The sequence below is a fragment of the Alnus glutinosa genome, chromosome 14 (genome assembly GCF_958979055.1).
Source record: "Alnus glutinosa chromosome 14, dhAlnGlut1.1, whole genome shotgun sequence".
Taxonomy (NCBI): domain Eukaryota; kingdom Viridiplantae; phylum Streptophyta; class Magnoliopsida; order Fagales; family Betulaceae; genus Alnus; species Alnus glutinosa.
The window spans coordinates 22,130,765-22,149,678 of NC_084899.1; the positions used below are offsets into that span (position 1 = coordinate 22,130,765).

At 36.1% G+C, this 18,914-nt stretch overlaps 3 protein-coding genes and 1 pseudogene across 3 annotated transcripts; 3 read left to right on the forward strand and 1 right to left on the reverse strand.

Annotated features, from left to right (window-relative positions):
* Nucleotides 1-676: 676 nt before the first annotated feature.
* Nucleotides 677-4,603, forward strand: LOC133858055 (pentatricopeptide repeat-containing protein At4g16835, mitochondrial). The gene is made up of 2 exons (XM_062293480.1): nt 677-763; nt 1,043-4,603. Exon 2 carries the CDS (start codon nt 1,326-1,328, stop codon nt 3,378-3,380), a length of 2,055 nt encoding a protein of 684 aa, XP_062149464.1. The 5' UTR covers nt 677-763; nt 1,043-1,325; the 3' UTR covers nt 3,381-4,603.
* Nucleotides 4,595-6,230, forward strand: LOC133858056 (uncharacterized; annotated as a pseudogene).
* A 1,503-nt stretch (nt 6,231-7,733) lies between these two features.
* LOC133857818 (uncharacterized) lies at nt 7,734-12,057 on the forward strand. Its single transcript, XM_062293168.1, has 4 exons — nt 7,734-7,919; nt 8,032-8,189; nt 9,604-9,670; nt 11,860-12,057. The coding sequence occupies exons 1-4, from the start codon at nt 7,788-7,790 to the stop codon at nt 11,956-11,958; spliced, it is 456 nt and encodes a 151-aa protein (XP_062149152.1). The 5' UTR covers nt 7,734-7,787; the 3' UTR covers nt 11,959-12,057.
* A 521-nt stretch (nt 12,058-12,578) lies between these two features.
* Nucleotides 12,579-18,232, reverse strand: LOC133857714 (3-ketoacyl CoA thiolase 1, peroxisomal-like). The gene is made up of 14 exons (XM_062293040.1): nt 17,991-18,232; nt 16,918-16,994; nt 16,720-16,804; nt 15,874-16,000; nt 15,466-15,564; nt 15,318-15,385; nt 15,132-15,239; nt 14,966-15,043; nt 14,760-14,892; nt 14,485-14,581; nt 13,559-13,682; nt 13,363-13,471; nt 13,166-13,249; nt 12,579-12,814 (listed from the first exon to the last, which is right to left on the reverse strand). Exons 1-14 carry the CDS (start codon nt 18,093-18,095, stop codon nt 12,705-12,707), a joined length of 1,404 nt encoding a protein of 467 aa, XP_062149024.1. The 5' UTR covers nt 18,096-18,232; the 3' UTR covers nt 12,579-12,704.
* Nucleotides 18,233-18,914: the final 682 nt, after the last annotated feature.

Here is an 18,914-nt window from a genome sequence, read left to right on the forward strand (position 1 = left end):
AAATAAAACTAAATAATGCTACATGCTTAACTTATATTCTACTCTGGTGGGTGCTTATGATATGCATAAACTCGTCTAGACTTCTCTTACACGTCTCAACAAATAGGGCCGAGGTTGAGAGCGTCACACGGCCTCTCTATCCTTTAAACCTTTTACTATCTGACGTGACAGTGCTATATTAGCCTTCAAAATTTTTACCAGCGTGACATTGCGATGTCAACCTCAAAATAGAACTGAATAATGCTATATATTCAACTTCTATTTCACTCTCATTCAAATGGTTGATGGGCTGCCTATCATCCATTGGATCAACCTCTATTATAAAAGGGAAAAAATTTAAGCAACTGAGATAGAAGTGGCATGGAAGTTAAGCATTTAAAATTATTCAATAAAATTTACCAACGGAATCTTTTGAGTGGTCGCACTCATACTACTATTGGCTGATGTGTCAACATTTATCAACCCTTGAATCAGTTTTTATTTAAAAATGAAAAAAATTTAAGGACGGATAGGCATTGTCATTTCAGTCCAATAATTTAGTAATAAAATTAGAAATGAGTACTTAAGTAATGGAAAGCAAAAGAAGTACCGGCGTCTCACCAGGAAAATAAATAGAGTTCTCTCAACTCTCAAAATCTGGAATAAAATACGTTGTATTGATATTAGGAGTGTAGGAGATAAATTCTAGTTTCATTGTAAACCAGATACAAACGCTCCACTGTAATTCAGAGAGCCAAGACGTCAAATTCAGAATTTTGTTAAGGTAACCTTCAAATGTAGAGATCATAATCTTTGGGCGGAGTTTACTTTTGGACATACTTCTATTCAGTCATTCTTGTTTCCCTCAATATTTTTAATTTTTAATTTTTGTTTTTACAAGAATATGAATTCTTGTCATGCATATAAATTATTTGATAATCATCAAGTCATTGTGGATTTTTTTTTATTTAATTTTTTTTTTTTCTAATTTTTTTGTGCTTTTTATTGTCATCTATTATTCAGTTGATGTTTGTCATGTTGTTTTTATTGTCATCTACCGTAGTCTCCTCTGCACGCGCTCACTCTGTCTCCCGCGTCCATCTCGAACAGTCCCCTGCGCTTCTGGTTGAAGGAGGAGGTCATCAACCGCTGCACTACGCCGGGGATCGACGGTGGTTTTCGTGGGTCTGAAGAAGGTGATTCGGGACAAATAGTGAGACAAGCTCTGTCTCTTGGGAATTCAAATTCTCATGATTTCGCATTTGTCCCTTTCATTTCTAAGCTGTATTTTCTAGAAATGCACTATTTTAGAATTCCACAGTTTCCATTCTCTCCGACAGCGACAAATGCACTATTTTAGAGTTACAAGGAACCAAAACCGCTTGGCCTTCCTCAAAATTCTCTCCCTAACCAAACACCAAGCCTCTGCTCTCTCCACCTTTACCATCCAAGACCCTCATTCCAATCCAAACAGAGAAGCAGTTCCTGCCAATTTCTCCTCTCACTCACCACAGAAAACCCACTTGGTCCCCTCCAATAACATGAGGCAGGAAATCACAACAAGCCATTTTTCAAAAAAATCCACACCCTCTGCTCAACCTAATCTTAGTGATGTGGTTTCATCAAACAAAGTTATAACCACCTATATTCGAGCTGGTGACTTATATTCTGCTCTTAAAGTATTTGACAATATGCCGGTGAAGACTACAGTTACTTGGAATTCAATCTTGGCCGGCTATTCAAAGAAACCCGGGAATATGAAAGAAGCCTGTGAACTATTCGATAGGATTCCTAAACCAGACATTGTTTCATACAACATAATGTTAGCTTGTTATTTACACAATTCTGATCTAGATACTGCTCGGGATTTCTTCGACAGGATGTTTGTTAAAGATACGGCGTCTTGGAACACGATGATATCAGGTTTTGCCCAGAATGGAAAGATGGAGGAAGCATGCAAGTTGTTTTTGGTGATGCCGAATAAGAATAGTGTATCGTGGAGTGCAATGATCTCGGGGTATGTGGAATGTGGGAATTTGGAATGTGCAGTGGAGTTGTTTGAGGTAGCCCCAGTTAAGAGTGTGGTGGCATGGACTGCCATGATTACTGGTTATATGAAGTTTGGGAAGATTGGATTGGCGGAGAAGATGTTTCAAGAGATGCCCGTGAAAAATTTGGTGACATGGAATGCTATGATTGCAGGTTATGTCGAAAATGATCGAGCAGAGGATGGTTTGAAGCTTTTTAGAAAAATGGTGGGAGTTGGGGTTAGGCCAAACCCATCAAGCTTGAGTAGTGCTTTATTGGGTTGTAGTAATCTATCAGCATTGCAGTTGGGTAAACAAATTCATCAGTTGGTTTGTAAGTATCCACTGTATAGAGATACTACAGCGGCAACTTCATTGATTAGCATGTATTGTAAGTGTGGAGGTTTGGAGGATGCTTGGAGATTGTTTAATGAGATTCCCAAAAAAGATGTGGTCACTTGGAATGCAATGATTTCTGGTTATGCTCAACATGGGGCAGGAGAAAAGGCTGTCCATTTGTTTAAAGAGATGAGGGATGAGCAAATGAAGCCAGATTGGATTACCTTTGTTGCAGTATTACTGGCTTGCAACCATGCAGGATTGGTAGATCTCGGGGTTCGGCATTTTGATTTAATGGTAAGGGATTATGGAATTGAAGCTAAGCCAGACCACTATACATGTATGGTTGACCTTCTAGGTCGAGCAGGTAGGTTAGTTCAAGCTGTAAGTTTGATAAAGAAAATGCCTTTCAAACCCCATTCTGCTATTTTTGGAACACTTTTGGGTGCTTGTAGGATCCACAAGAATCTAGAGCTGGCTGAGTATGCGGCAAAGAGCTTGCTTGATCTTGATTCTGCTAGTGCACCTGCTTATGTTCAACTGGCTAATCTTTATGCCGCCATGAGCAGATGGGACCATGTTGCTAGAATTCGACGATCAATGAAAGAAAATAATGTAGTCAAGACACCTGGGTATAGTTGGATTGAGGTAAAGAATGTAGTTCATGAGTTCAGGTCCGGGGATAGGATCCACCCAGAATTAGCCTCTATACATGAGAAACTCAAAGAATTGGAAAAGAAAATGAAGTTGGCGGGCTATTTTCCAGATCTTGAGTTTGCATTACATGATGTGGGGGAAGAGCAGAAGGAGCAGCTTTTGCTATGGCACAGTGAAAAATTGGCCATTGCTTTTGGGCTCATAAAACTGCCATCAGGGGCTCCAATCCGGGTCTTTAAAAACTTGAGGATATGTGGGGATTGTCACCATGCCACCAAGTACATATCGGCAATTGAAAGGAGGGAAATCATTGTTAGAGATACTACAAGGTTCCATCATTTCAAAGATGGGTTTTGCACTTGTGGTGATTACTGGTAAGCTTGCAACATTGCGGTTTCTTTTGAAGTTTTTCTAGGAGAATCTTCTAGTGTGTGGGTCGCGCTAGGAAGATAACATAAATCTGAGTTGAGAATTCCCTATACATGGAGCGGATAGTGGTAAGAGAAGCTCAATCATATTACTCTGCACATTATTCCCGTTGAGCTGGCAGGCTAGTTCAAAGTTGTTGATTTGATACTTTAGAAAGAAAATTTGGTCTTTAAATCCACATTCTTTGGGGTGTGGAACCTTCTGATGCGTTGTTCGTCCACAAGAACTAAGAGTGTGTTTAGCTGCTCTGCTACGACTCACAGCTTCTTGCCTTCATTCAATCGTGAACAGACATGGGAAACTAGCACAACAACTAAAGGTATCCACAATATGGTGAAATTAGACACCATGTACTTTTTCTTCCTACCACCTACTTTTTTGGAAAATTCAAAATCTTCATATATGGAATCACTTTCAACCATCCATTGCAATACCATGACATAATTTTCCAGTGTTCTTTAGCATAGAAGATTACTAATTTCTTTGGATCCACCTCCATCATAACTTCTCCATTCTTGTGAAGTTCAATTTCTTTGCATTTACGCTGAATTCAAGCAGTTGGAAACTAATGTGAGCTTGAAGGAGTCTGAAGCTTGGCATGCAGAGGTTTTTTACTTTTTACTTGTTAAATCTTTTGCTTCCTTTAAGCAAATTTGTTTGTGGAGACGTAAATATTATGTTGTTGTATGAAGTTGCTTCTGCTGAACATAAGATGTATCATGTAATTTAGGTACTTCGTAAGTAATATTATCCTATCTATGATTAATGAATTACAATTTTAAATTTAGAAGGAAGAATTACAATTGTAATGAATTACAATTCACTCAGACTAAAAGGAAGAATAACTACTAGGAGAGAGAGGAATGGATTACCATAAGAATAAACCTTCCAACTGCTATGAGAATAAATAAACAATAAAGAAAGAATAGAAAATAATATTTAAATGGAGTAGAGAGAGATTTAAAGAGTTTGTTGTGGGGTGCTTTTGAAAAGTGGCTAGCTAAACTAGAAAAGTTGAGTTTTTGAACCAAACTTTAGCTAAAGAATAGCTAGTTCACTAGGAATGTGTATACAAATCAGCAGAGATTTTATTTTCTTTTTGTCCTCAAACTTAAATACTTACTCTTTGTTTTTGTTAGTTAAATTTTAGCGTTACAAATTTCAGCCATGGCTGAAGAAGCAGGAATGTTTATGGTTCCGCAAACCATTGGCAGCGTTTTGTGTTGCAAATGCAGTATTCCAAAGGTGCCAAATGCTGCTAATATGTGTATCAGGTGTTTGCACTCAGAAGTTGACATCACAGAAGGTCTACAGAAGCATGTGATCATAATCCATTGCCCCGAGTGTGACAGCTACTTGCAGCCGCCGAGAACTTGGGTCAAAAAAGCCCAATTGGAATCGAAGGAGATGTTGATGTTCTGTGAGAAGATACTTAAGAATTTGAATAAACTAAAATTGGTATCTGCGGAGTTGATTTGGACCGAACCCCATTCCAGGAGGATCAAGGTCAGATTGAAAATTCAGAAAGAGGTTCTTGATGGAGCAATACTTGAACAATTGTCTGTGGTTGAGTATGTTCAGCAAGAACATATGTGTGAATCCTGTTCGAGGATTCAGGCCAATCCTGACCAGTGGGTTGCAGCTGTGCAACTACGCCAGCATGTTTCTCACATGCGCACTTTTTTTTATTTGGAGCAGCTGATTCTGACGCACGGTCCTGCTGCCGCTGCCATAAAGATTAAGCTGGTGGATCAAGGGATGGTCTTCTTTTTTGCAAACCGGAGTCATGGTGTGAAGTTTGTAGAGTTCATTGATAAGGTTGCTCCAGTAAGGAGTCAGAATGACAAACAGTCCCATGATCCCAAGAGCAATAATTATAATTACAAGTACACTTTCTTGGTTGAAATCTGCCTAATATGTCCTGAGGATTTGATTTGTTTGCCTCCAAGACTCGCAGCTAGTTTGGGAAATCTAGGTCCTCTTGTGATTGCACTAAAGTGACAAACAACATTGCTTTGCTGGACCCGGTCACCTTAAGGACTTGTTTCTTGAATGCTGATCAGAATGTGATGGTGCCATTCAAGCCTCTACTCACTAGTAGGCAGCTAGTGGAGTATATAGTGTTAGATGTGGAGACTGATTCTTTTAAAGCTAAAGTTGGTGGCAGCAAGTATGTTTTTGCTGATGCACTAGTGGCCCGGGTATCTGATTTTGGGAAATATGATACAGCGTTTCACATAAGAACGTATCTAGGCCATCTTTTGAACGCTGGGGATTACGCTCTTGGTTATGACTTATATGGGGCTAACAGTAATGATGGTGAAGTAGAGACGCACAAGGGTCTGGTCCTCCCAGGCGCGATTGAGACTTAATTCCCTTGACATGGAGGTTGATTATAAGGGTATAGCTGAGCAAGAAAAGCTGAATTCCAAGTACGAACAGTTCTTGACGGATCTGGAGGAGAACCATGATATGAGGTTCAACATATCATTGTACCGTAATAGAGAATACCGGCCATCAGAGATGACATCTATGAGTGATGGGGATGATTTACCTTGTGTTCCACTGGAAGAGTTGCGTGCTGAACTCAATCTAAGCTAAGCGAAGAGGAGGATGATAGTGATAACATGAGGGAATGATTAGAAGCTTTTCTTCTTACACACATTTTCCGTTATTTGAACTATTCTCTATTAGTAGGCAATGGGGTTTAATTGCTCGGCCTTGTTTGTTTTCCATGAACTAGGTTTTATTAATTTCTACACAAAAGACGGGTGGTGGCTAAATGAGCCAGTTTTCTTTCATTGCTATCAGAGCTTTCAAGCATGTTAACTTTTTTCTTCTTTTTTGTGCTTGTTTCTCTTGCCACATTTTTGTTTTGTGTGTTTGTTTCTCATGTAAAGGCCGCTGTGTTTAAACATAGTAATTAAAATTACTATTATCCTGTTAGCCTTGTATAGGTCCATAGTTTCTGATTTTGACAATTACATATGAGTTTTGGCCATTTGGCAAAGAATAATGCTGCTTCAATAATAATAATAATAATAATGCTACTTCACGTATTTATATCATACTGACTGACATTACGTGTTTTAAGTGACATGAATATGATTATTCTTTAACAAATACGTTATTATGCCTATTTTTTTTTAAAAAAAGAAAGGTAAATTACTCATACTGCTCTCAATTATTAATGTGCTTTTCAAACTATCAATTGTGTCAATGTCCCTCATAAACTACAAAAATATTTCAATGTTCCCTTAAAGCCAGCAAAAAAACAAAAATTGTCTTAAAAAAGTTTCAATAAGACAAATTTATTCTTATAAATTTGAAAGAAAAAATGTTTTTTTTTAAAAAAAAAAACGAGAAAAATAAAAATATAAGGGGCTGGCCAAACTGAAAATTATATAAAACAAAATCTTTTTAAAAAAAATTCAAAAAAAATGAAAAACCTTTGATTTTTTTTTTATTTGCTTTTTTTTTAAGTTTTTAGTTTTTTTTTCTTTCTAAATTTTAAAATTTTTTAAATAATTTTTGTTTTTTTGTTTCGTTTTATATAATTTTAGGAATGGTATTTTTGTTATTAAAGGGAGTAGTTTAGGAAGGAACATTAATACAATCGGTAGTTTGAGGGGCATATTAACAATTGGGTGGTAGTTTGAGAGGGGGTTTATGTACTTTTTCCAAGAAGGAAAAATATAGGAGAAGATAAGTCTACAAATTAAATGGTTGATTTGAAACTTGGTTGTATGGAAAGAAAAATTACTCTTGCACAACAATTGTACAACTGTTGTGCAAGGTCTTAGAGACATGGGTGAGACTCATCTTATGTCTCTAGAGTGGTACACAACTGTTGTGCACCAATTACTCCTCGTATGGAAATGAGTAAGAGATAATTAAGAGATCGATATCTAACATATCTCTTAATTTTATAGGTAAAAAAAAAAAAAAAAAACGTAGTAAAATTAGGATTCGGCTTCTATGCGGTAGTGTAAACTATAGCATAGATGCAATTAGACTAAAACAACGTTAGAAACATAAAAAATTAAAAATAATAAATAATAATAATAATAATAAAAGATTTAAACAAAATCCAGAAACACCCATTAACCAGAAAAGCCAAACCCACAAAAAAAAAAAATGAAAAGCATTTTCAATTTTATTACATAAAATTCTTTAAACTTAAATCACAAATTAATATTCTCAAATTTACATATTTATATTCTCAAATTTATCAGATTTGATCGTATTTTAAAGTTAATAAATATTTATTACGTTCTAAAATATCAGTTGTATATATACAAGGATTGAAAGTCTGAATTCTGGGCAAACAGGAGTAGCCTTGAAGTCTGGAAGAGAATGAGTTACGTACTAACGACGCTGACGAAAAAGCGGGAGGTGGACACAATCATCAGAGACACCATCGACAAGGTCCTCGTCCTCCGCTTCGGCCGCGCTTCCGACGCCGTCTGTCTCCACCTCGACGACGTCGTACGCACTCTCTCTATCTCTCTCTATATCTATCTGAATCCATTCCGAAAATATTACGCGAATAAATTCAATCTTGGCCTTTTTTTTTTTTTTTTAATAAATATCTATACAGCTTTGTAAATCGGCTCGCGAGGTGTCTAAGTTTGCGACTGTAGCACTTGTAGACATCGATTCGGAGGAGGTTCAAGTTTACGTCAAGTATTTCGACATTACTTTCATACCCTCAATCGTTTTCTTCTTCAATGCTCATCACATGAAGATGGATTCAGGGTACCATTCTTTCTTTCCTCTTTCTTAGATCCCTTGATTGTCTAGTATAGTATTCATTGTTGTTATAATAGGGGTGGAAGCCTCAAAAGCCTTCGTAATTTGGCTGACAGGTGTGTGTGTGTGTGTGACAATGAATTCTGGGTTCTTATATTAATGGGGTTCAGTATATTTCTTGTTGGGTATCTATGAATTCTTTATTTGGGGTTAAATTTGAAACCCATATATAAAAATGTTGAAGCTTTAGTTTTTCTGTTCTGGGCTCGTGTATAATCGGAGGTGAAAATGTATTATGTATGGACAATTTTCCTCTAAAATGGGATGAAGGAAATTCCGCCAAGCCAGACATCTATTCTCAAAGCACAGCACAAATGCATGTGAAAATCACAAATGCACAAGAGAAACACATGCTATAAAAATATATGCCATTTTAATAGACTGGTTTGAAAGAAATTTCTCCAACTTATAATATTAATGACTACACTGAAAATGTGGTTATAGCGAGTCATTGAAATCAATGAAAGGACTTGGTCCTTTCATGAAGTTGGAAATAATTGGTAAAACCATTCTTGAAAGTTGTTTTGGAACTTTGCTTTGAGCCGCTTTGTTTGGCCTGTGTTCACCTTCCGACATTGGGTTAGTGTGACTTTGCCTACTTGAGACGAACAAACAATTCCCAATCATGGCCCTTGTGTACTTGTTTATGTTTTGCAGTTAAAGTAGATGGATAAGTGCTTTAGGAGGTAAAATGTGGTGTTCTGTCTATTCTAACTTCAAAAAGTGGGCCAAACCACTAGAGGGTGAAATATAGTTATATTGCTACTAAGTTTGTATAATTCTTTTTTTGTTTAAAAAAATTGAAAGGAGTGCTTTAATTGAGTAAATTCCTGGTACTTAGCAAATTTCAGTAAGCATAAAATGTTTTTCATTTTTCGTTGTAGGCCTGTAATTCTTGCTTAGACCTGTATGTTTCCTAGTGAACATGGCAATTAGACCTTTGGAAAATGAGTGGAACAACTAACCAGATTTCTTGAACTTGAATCTCAAACGAAGTTTGCACCTAGATCTCTTTTTTCATTGACCTTTTACATAGTTGTTACAATTTACTTTCTTAAACCGGTTTTGTAGTAAATTCTTTTGCACTGCAGCGATGTTTGACAAAATTTTGATGGTTTTCTCCATCGCGTATTTTTGTTTGTGAGAGATGAACTCTTTAGGTACTTATAATGTTGCGACTTTGATCATACAGTGCACTCATTTGATCATGCCCTTGAAAGAATGAGAATCTGTTTTTCAACAAAATTTTTGAGTTCAATCTCTTGTATGTCGAAAATGATGTTATGCAGCTTAGAATTTAGGGACTTCAAATTTCAGATTCTAATAAACTTTTTTTTTTTTTTTTTTTTTTGGTTTTCAGGACTGCAGATCACACTAAATGGGTAGGTGCATTTCACAAGAAGCAGGATTTCATTGATGTTGTAGAGGTAAGCAACTTTGATTCCTAAGATACTGAACAAATTCGAGGCTGTCTGTCATGTACATTCTTGATCTTGTCATTGGAATGAATATTTATTTTTTTGTCTTTATGCCTGTGTGAAACTTGTCCGCCTTCTTACTCGAGCAATTATAAGCTGCTTCAAATCTCCGCTAGCAGCATGCAAGAATTTAATAATCGTAGGCTTTATTGTTACTCAGTTACCTAGCAGTTACATCGACATCTAGAATTTTCTTCTCACCATTCCTTTGTATAGTTAACCGCAGCAGAGAGGTAGTGAATTTTCTTATATTTAGAGTCTGTCAATTATAACAGTTTCGTTTGAGCCATAGAGTTTGAGTACTTGAAAATTTAAACTGGCAATTGTATCTTAGGTGCTGATTCAATGTGTGGAAGACTCTATCGCTTAAATTGAAAGAGGAAGGGGAAGACTTTCTTTTCAGCTTTAGATATTGAGTTCTTGAAAAATTTTCAAATGCAAAAGTTGGTTTCTATTAGAGGTGTTATATGTGGAAAACTCTGTTGCATGAATTGATGATGCAAGCAGTGTCATTAGCAGTTAATCTTTGCTGTGGCACTCATATGTGCCATTGTGCCCTAGAACACAACCGAATACTAGGACAACAAATGCACTGCTGTATGGTCCATGGGAAACTCTGGTAATCTTCAGGGAGCATTGCAGTTTTAGGCAGGGGTGGAACCAGGTTCATGGGTGGGGGGACGAATGTCCCCCCAAAAGTTTTGAAATTCTATTTAAAATATGTAAATTTATAAATCTGTCCCCCCAAAATAAATTTTTTGTCCCCCCTAAGAAATTTTCTTTATATTTTGACCACTCTTTTTTTTTGAAAGACAAAATAATTTCTTTATATTTTGACCACTTGTTCATCGGCGTGTTTCTGTTTCAGTTTGATTGTTTGAGGGTTAAGAATTAGGTTAAAAAAAAAGGTAGAAGAAGGAAAAGGGAAGAAGATGACTTTTTTATTTTGTAAAAAACGCACCGTTTAACTAAATATCAAAACACATCGTTTTTAGAATTTGAAACAACACAACACTTAAAATGTGTGCCGTGCCGACATAAACTTTTAATTTTTTTTTTTTTTAAAGAAAAGAAGTGTAGACCACCGACTGAAGACTTCTAACGGTTTTAAAAAAAAAAAAAAAAAAATTCGTAAGGGCTAAATTGGGGCGCAGATTTTTAAGGGTTGTACTCTCTTTATTTTTTTCTTTTCTTTTATTTTCTTTTTTTCTACTCACTAGTATTTTACTTTTTCTTTTTTCTTTTTTTCTTTTTTTTTTTTAAAAAAAAAACTAAACTAAACCTAAGAGCTAATCAATTTGAAGTTTCTCTACTACCCCTTATAAAGTTCAATTTTACATAGTAAGTAGTAATTAAGAATGTGAGACTCAACACCCATTAGTATCTTTATAAGAGTAATGTTTCTTGCACATTTTTTGTACAACTCCAATAACTTTTTTTTAAGATCAACCATTAGATATTTAAGGTTCATATGTAGGAAAACAGATCCAATGATTGATCATAAAAAATAAATAAATAAATAAATAAAAGTTGTCAGAGTTGTACAAAAATTGTAGGAAAGTTGTACAACAATCATTTATCTCTTTATAAACCACTAATTCTACGTGAGCTATTCATTTTTTTCCAATATGGGACTGGTGTTACAATATTAATCTTTTAAATTAATTATTTATGAATATATATAGTGTTGCATATTTTAATTGTATGAAATATATAATTGTAGTTACATGAGATTATGGAGAACAACGATGATTCTATTGAATTCCAATCAAATTTTAAACGAGCTCCAATAAAAAATAAAAATAAAAATTGACCTATCTAAACCAAAATTCTGGCTCCGCCACTGCTTACGCAGTTATATATTTATATAAGTTCGTCCCCCCTTATTAAAAATCATGGTTCCGCCCCTGATTTTAGGGTTAGCATTTTGTTCTTCACTTTGACCTCTTTGCATAAAAAATTTCTGCATAAGCTAAGGAAGTTCCTTGGTTGTATGCTGAATAATATGACTTAATGGGACAAGAAATATCCTGCCCCATGGTAAATGTCAAACCCTGGTCCGTCTTGTATATGACAGATAGCATCTAGATATATGTATGGTACAAGCATGCATAATTATTTTTTTAACTTTCTCGCAGGCAATATATAGAGGAGCCATGAAAGGGAAGCTCATAGTGAGTTGCCCTTTGCCTTCAGAGCGAATACCAAAGTATCAATTGTTGTACAAGGATGTGTAAAAGGTTAATGAAGCTTTTAGATATTATTGATGTAAAAGAATACCAAGTTCCTTGTGAGGCCTTTTCACAGAAATATATTGGAATGTGAATATTTCTATATGGTGAGGTTCTTTGGTAGATAAGATTATATATATATATATATTTTAATGCCACTTAAATGTGGAGTTTCAAGAAGTATTTAACTCTCACACTTGGCCAAGGGGATTTATGATATTATTTTTCTAGGCATATCCAACATATTCTAAAGTGCATATCTTTTGAAGCAATTTCCTGATTCTGATCATTCTTGTATTTAGGCACTTTTACGGCAATTCAATACTCAAGTCACCAAGAGTCAAACACCGCGTCTCGATTTCAAGTGAAATTGAGAGAATTCATTTCATGATCATGATAAGATTTTGTTACATCTAACGGCGTATACTGTTTAACGTCATAAATCCATTTTATGCAATTCACTGTGAACTGTTGTAACACTTATAGATGAATTGTTTTGCATTCGTTTTCTTTTTTCCATGTGTGTTCGTAGAAAACAAACCTTTAGCGGTTTATCCGCTCATGAAAGTAATCAACCAAAATGCGTAACAATTATAGGGTGAAACTTTAATCATTTAATACTAGAATTATGAGAAACCCATTCAAAGATGTTAGACAAATTTATTCCTTTGCAATCTGCAGCTGTGATATGATTATTTTTTTACTACCAAGCCATGGCCTGAGTACAAAATAGACAGATGCAAAACGGGCATCTATTGAGCATCCTTTGATAGAAGATCGTTCCTTTGGACTGTTCTAGCATTACACAGCTCATCTACGCAATCACCTCTTTCAAAAACAGCTGCAGCCCCCATGCCTGAACCTGCAATGACACATACTTGAATCAGTAGTTGTTAACAAGGAAGCTAAAGAAATCAAACAATGCAGTATGCCAAATTATCCGCCTTATTATATCATTTTCCGCTTCGACCTATAGATACATACAATCTACAACTCCATGAGGGTAAAAAGGGGGCTCCAAACTGGAATTACTTAATAATCAAAAGACAAAGGAGGGGCCTAGGAGTTAGATCTAGTTTCCTGCATTCTTAAACTAGATTAACCCAATCCTCCCTGGGCTTTTTTGCATGAAAAACTTTCCAAAGTCTCAACAGCTTGTGTGTATGTGTGTGTTCGCACACGTGTGGAGAGAGAGAGAGAGAGAGAGAGAGACCTATGCACATAGAGATCACACCAAAGCGACAATCCTTGCCGCGACGCTTCATCTCATGCAACAGAGTACCAACACACCGGGCACCTGACACAAAGCAGATCAGGTAGCTTCAGTGATATGTTAAACCCATTAGGCATACAAGGTAATTCTCTAATGAAGAATTGTCAATTTTTAGTATTTGATGATACTGTAAGTACCTGTAGCACCCAGAGGATGCCCAAGAGCAATTGCACCTCCATTAACATTGACCTTCTCAGGATCAAGCCCCAATTTCTTACCGCAATATACATACTGCGATGCAAATGCCTAAACAAGACAAATGAAATTGCTTAGCTTAAATAGATTAAACTCCAAGAGAAATATGAATTTATAAGCATCATAAAAATCCATTACCTCATTTATTTCAAACAAGTCAACATCATCAAGCTCAAGACCAGCGGACTTCACTGCAGCTGGAATTGCAACAGCTGGACCTATCCCCATGACAGCAGGATCCACACCAACGGCGGCAAAACTCCTGAAAGAAAAGCAGAACATAGCATGCTTAGTATGCAAAGAAAGCTCCAATCATTTCTTGAATGTAGACCTCTTTTTTTCACAACTATCTGGGATTTTTGTTCTTTTTTTTTTTTTTTTTTGATAAGTAAAATCACTAAAGGGGATTTTTTTTTTTCTTAAATTCTTATATATGTTAACAATATTACATTTAGCAAAAATACTATCAGTTAAAGTTCTGTATATTAACCTAGCAATTTTCTAATGTAGCTTGCTCCTTATGCCAAAATTTTGTGACTACTAGTGGTACTTTGCACATTTCAATACTATTATTGTTACTATCGTAGTTTCATTTCTTTCTGGTCTCGGGACCCTAATTTCTTCAATCAGAGCATTGAATTGATCATCAATTCTAGGAACGGCAAATAATCCATGGAGATTCATTCTCCCAAAGTGGATATTCTACACTCTGGGACTAAGATTGATGCTAAGTGGTGCATCTTCCCCGTTAGTAAGTAGATATAAGCTTCAACATGAGGGTGCAGTGTATCTCAACATGATCATTTTGTCAATAAAAATATAAAATTGATATTATTTCCAATGCATACATTTTTTTGCTGTTGCCACATTCTTTTAGCATGTCATCATGGGTTCACAAGTCAACTCCTGTTATTTTGAGAAGGAAAATTAATCATCGTGATCACCTGTGACCAGCCTAATGTCTAGATTCATGGTTTCTTATCAAGTCCAAACATAGACGTGTGTGTCAAAGCTCTATCATTTATCCACTTCCAGAGTACTACTTAATGGGGAAAAGTATGTACCTGAAAACGCCAAGAATAGGAAGTCCCTTCTGCATAGCCAAACTTCTCTTCATAAGGAGAACTGCTCCAGCACCATCACTCACCTGGCTAGCATTCCCTAAAAAAAGACATGAAGAAAAAAATATAAGCTTCTTAATGCATGAAATAAGATACTGACTAGTATTTCCCTTTTCCCTGTTTTCCCTACATTGAATAGAAAAAAAATAATAAAATAGAAAATAGAAAAAATAAAAAGATTCTGACTAGTAATATACAATCATAGGACTATATGATACCAGCAGTTGTTGTCCCGTCCTTTTTGAATGCAGGCTTCAGCTTTGCCAAGTCTGTCATGTTTGCGTTTGGGCGGATTCCATCATCCACAAAAATTGTAACAGGCTTCTCCTTTCCAGTTTTTGGATCCACAACCTTTGCAAAAGAATCATCAGTTATGAACATTTAAAAACACAATTACCCACCAAGCTGCATTTTTTGCATTTACCTTGGTAGAAACAGGGATGATTTCATCTTTGAATTTACCAGATGCAGATGCTGCAGCAGCACGCCTATGAGATTCAACCTATTCACACAAATAAAAGGAATTAGAATTGCTCTGCGTTGTGAATGCATCAACAATTAACACATACTGATGGAATTTAGGAACTCACAGCTGCATGATCTTGCTCTTGCCGTGTCACTCCAAAATGCTGTGCAACATTTTCAGAAGTGATACCCATAGGAAGAAGACAATCTCGGGCTTGTGCAAAGATGTCTACCTGTTAACACCATACCACTAAGTTGAAGAAACCACTTATTGCCTCAAACATATTTTTGAAAATAGAGTTAGAATATACTTTTGGGTTAACTTTGAGAACCCTGTCAATCTTATCAACTGTCATGCACTCCACTCCAGCCCCAATACCTGTTTAGAGATTTAAAGAAATTTAGGGCCAAAGATGAAGGTCACATTAAGATAGATACATACTCCAGAATCACTCTTACCTATGTCATAAAACCCTGCTCTTATGGAAGCAGCTACATCAGCAACTGCCTGGAGGCCGGATGAGCATTGCCTATTAACGGTTCTGATTGGCACCGTCTCTGGATGAAACAGATTAATTATACATACATATTCACAATATAAGCTAAATATGATCTAACGCAGGGCCTCTGGACATCAAATGTAAATGAAGTTATCCGCTTTTGCAGACATGTATGATTTCAAAAATTAATTTCAAGAGTCATATTATGATTTCAGAAATTAATTTCACACTTGATGGTTCCATTATATATGGCCAGATGCCACAACATTGAATTTGAACGAGTACAAAATCATTTGGGTGTTACATTATCCACATAAAAATAACTAAGGGTGATTAAAGAGAAAAAGACCTACTCAAAACAACTTACCCGGAAAACCAGCATAGAATGCTGCCATCCTGCACTCAGTTGCTCTTTGTGAGCCAGGAGCCAATACTGTGCCAACAACTATATCCCCCACTTCACTTGGGTTCAAGTTTGTGTTCTCTATCAATGCCTAAATTGCATATTAGAAAGTGAAAATATAAGCTCCTACTAAAAAACCAAAAAAAAATCTCAGCAAGACATTAAACTAAACTTATACAGCATAACATGTCCAACCAGTATGTTATTCTGACGTAGCACAGTCCAGGAGCCAGGCAGAAAGTCTTGATCACACCCCCATATGAACAGGAGTGCGACCGGACCCTTTGGGCTTAAGGACCCAACAGCCCGTGCGCACTCCCATTCGGACGAGGTGCGAACAAGCCTCTCGAGAGTCTGACTTGAGATACCCAGTCACACCCCCCGTCCAAACGGGGGTGCGACCGGGACAGCCCTGGAGCGACCGCAACGTATAAGGAAAGACAATCTCACAAGAATCAACTCTGAAACACCGAAATTCCTCTCTTAAAATGTTATTTCTCTCAATTTCTACTCTCTAAACTTAGCTTATCTTTACCATACATAGCCAATTTCCCATTTAGGTGATTAATTTTCCTTTCAGATCTCTACAATTGTAATATTTATGCTATAATCTGTGTAATGATTTGGGATACGTTGAATTTAGAAGAAATTTTAGTTTTTCAAAGTTTGTGCTCTTTAGAGTTTCCTTCGATCAGAAGACGTAAAAGCTTCTGCTCTTGTTCATTCTTTACACTATCCACTACGTCATATTCAGTCCCTGTCACACCTACAGAAATTAATTATATGGCAATTGAGTCTAGGGCATCTAACCTTCAAGACAGGGGCAAGCAGATCATCAGGAAGAGTATCCTTGAACCCTCCACGCTTTGATTTGCAAATGGCAGTACGGTATGCCCTATTTGACAAGATTTACACAGGAAAAAAATTATTAGATAGAAGGGACACTAGTATTAAAGAATATCTTTAATAACAAGTTAATATCCAAATTTCTCCATCCAGGTAACTTACGCCACAATCACAACATCATCTCCGAAAGCAGCTGTTCGATGATATGCAGCACTGTCCCCAGCCGCACAAATTGAAGCCTACAAGAAAAGAAAAAATAGAAGAAGGAAAAGGACTGTAAGAGTGCTATATCATAATTGGCGTTTGGCCATACTCATAACTAGGAAAGGGAACGGTGATTGGTATTTGGCAAAGCCATACAATTTACCCCCCCTGATGTATACACAAACTACACAGAAAGAAATATATGTATGTATTTGAATATTTATATCACTAATCATAAGCTCATAACAAAGTGCAAAGAGCAAACTGTTAAATTGCTACTTATTTTAAGAGGTAGAAAATTGTGAATTTAATGATTTAATTAATATTCTAACACTCCCCATTACGTGTGGTTCAAACTCTCCATAAACAAGTGATGCCAAAACACTCCATAAACAAGTGATGCCATGATAAATTAAGATGCTCATAACGTAAAATATTTAATTGAAATGGGATAAACTCGAATCCGGGTTCAAACTCATGTAAAGTCAGATTCGAACTCATAACCTTCATACAATGATAAATTACCACTCACAGGGTTGAAACTCATGTAAAGTCAGGATCGATCTCATAACCATGATACAATGATAAATTATAACTCAAAACAGGGTTCAAACTCATGTAAAGTCACGTTCCAACTGATAAACTTGATACAAGGATGAACTATCACTCATCGCGGTTCAAACTCATGTAAAAGTAATGTTCGAACTCATAACCTTCATGCAATGATAAATAATCACTCTTCTCGAAAGCTTAAATTGATAACTTTAATAAGAAATAATGAACTTAATTATTTAATTAAGATTCTCATATAACAAACTGTCCACAAAGAACGAAGCTAAAAAAATTAAAACCCAGATAAGAAACTTTAGTATCAGACTACATCAGTCCCTCACACATCAGTACATACCCAACCACAACTTACAAACGCAACAAAAAAAAAAAAAAGACTAGAATCAGTAGAAGAAAAGGCAGTGAAAAACAATATACTGCAGGCTCAATCCAACAGTTTTCATGAATGGAAACAAACTTACAGAGAGAGCAGCAGATTCATGGGTTTGAGTAGACCCAGTAGGGAAAGAAGAAGTGGGTTGAAGATGTTGAAGCAGAACTCTCTGTCTGTTGAGCGCTTTCTCCATTTCTCTCCCTCTAAAACGTACTGTTCTCTGAGCCCCAATTTCCAATACGTCGAGGAAAGAAGCAGACTGGAGTTTATTTATACAGCAAGCGAGAGATTGGTTATTCACTGAAATGTTCCCACGAAAGAAAGACCAAGAACTTGACCCAAATCACATACAAAGTAAGTGGCCCACTTTTACCTCGTGAAACACATTGATGTTTTCTCGGAAAGTTCCAAGTAATAAGGTCCCACCTTTTATCGTTTTCCTCTGAGTGGGTGGACATTCTGAACCTCTGAACAGTTGCTGCTTCCATTGATGTTTCCTTTAAACTTTTTAAGGGTGAATATGGAATGCGAACTCACCCAAAATGTATTAAGCGGTTTTCTAACGCTAATAAAGAAAGTGAATTAAATTTAAACCGTTTGAAATTACTTCAATTATCGTTTTTAGTTGAGATTTTACTATTTATCGCTTCTTAATGTGTTATTACCTTGTTATTTAAACAAAGCTAGGGAATATAGATATAGTAGGTGGAGGGGAATCTTTTTCCACAAAGCAAGAAAAATAATTAGGTAAAGGAGAAATGATGGAAATGTGATCAGAAAACAATCTGGTTTGCCACACAACGGGCACAAAAATTTACACTTCGATTGACTTTACGAGCTGTCCATCACTTCACGACTATTAAGGCATATCAACTAGCAAATGACACGAATGGGAATATCTAATTAATAAGGTTGTTTATAAATTCAACAATAATCAATGTACCTATAAGGACCATTTTAGAACTAAATCTTTAAAATGGAGAAGATTCGTTTCATAGTTTAAATTTTATTT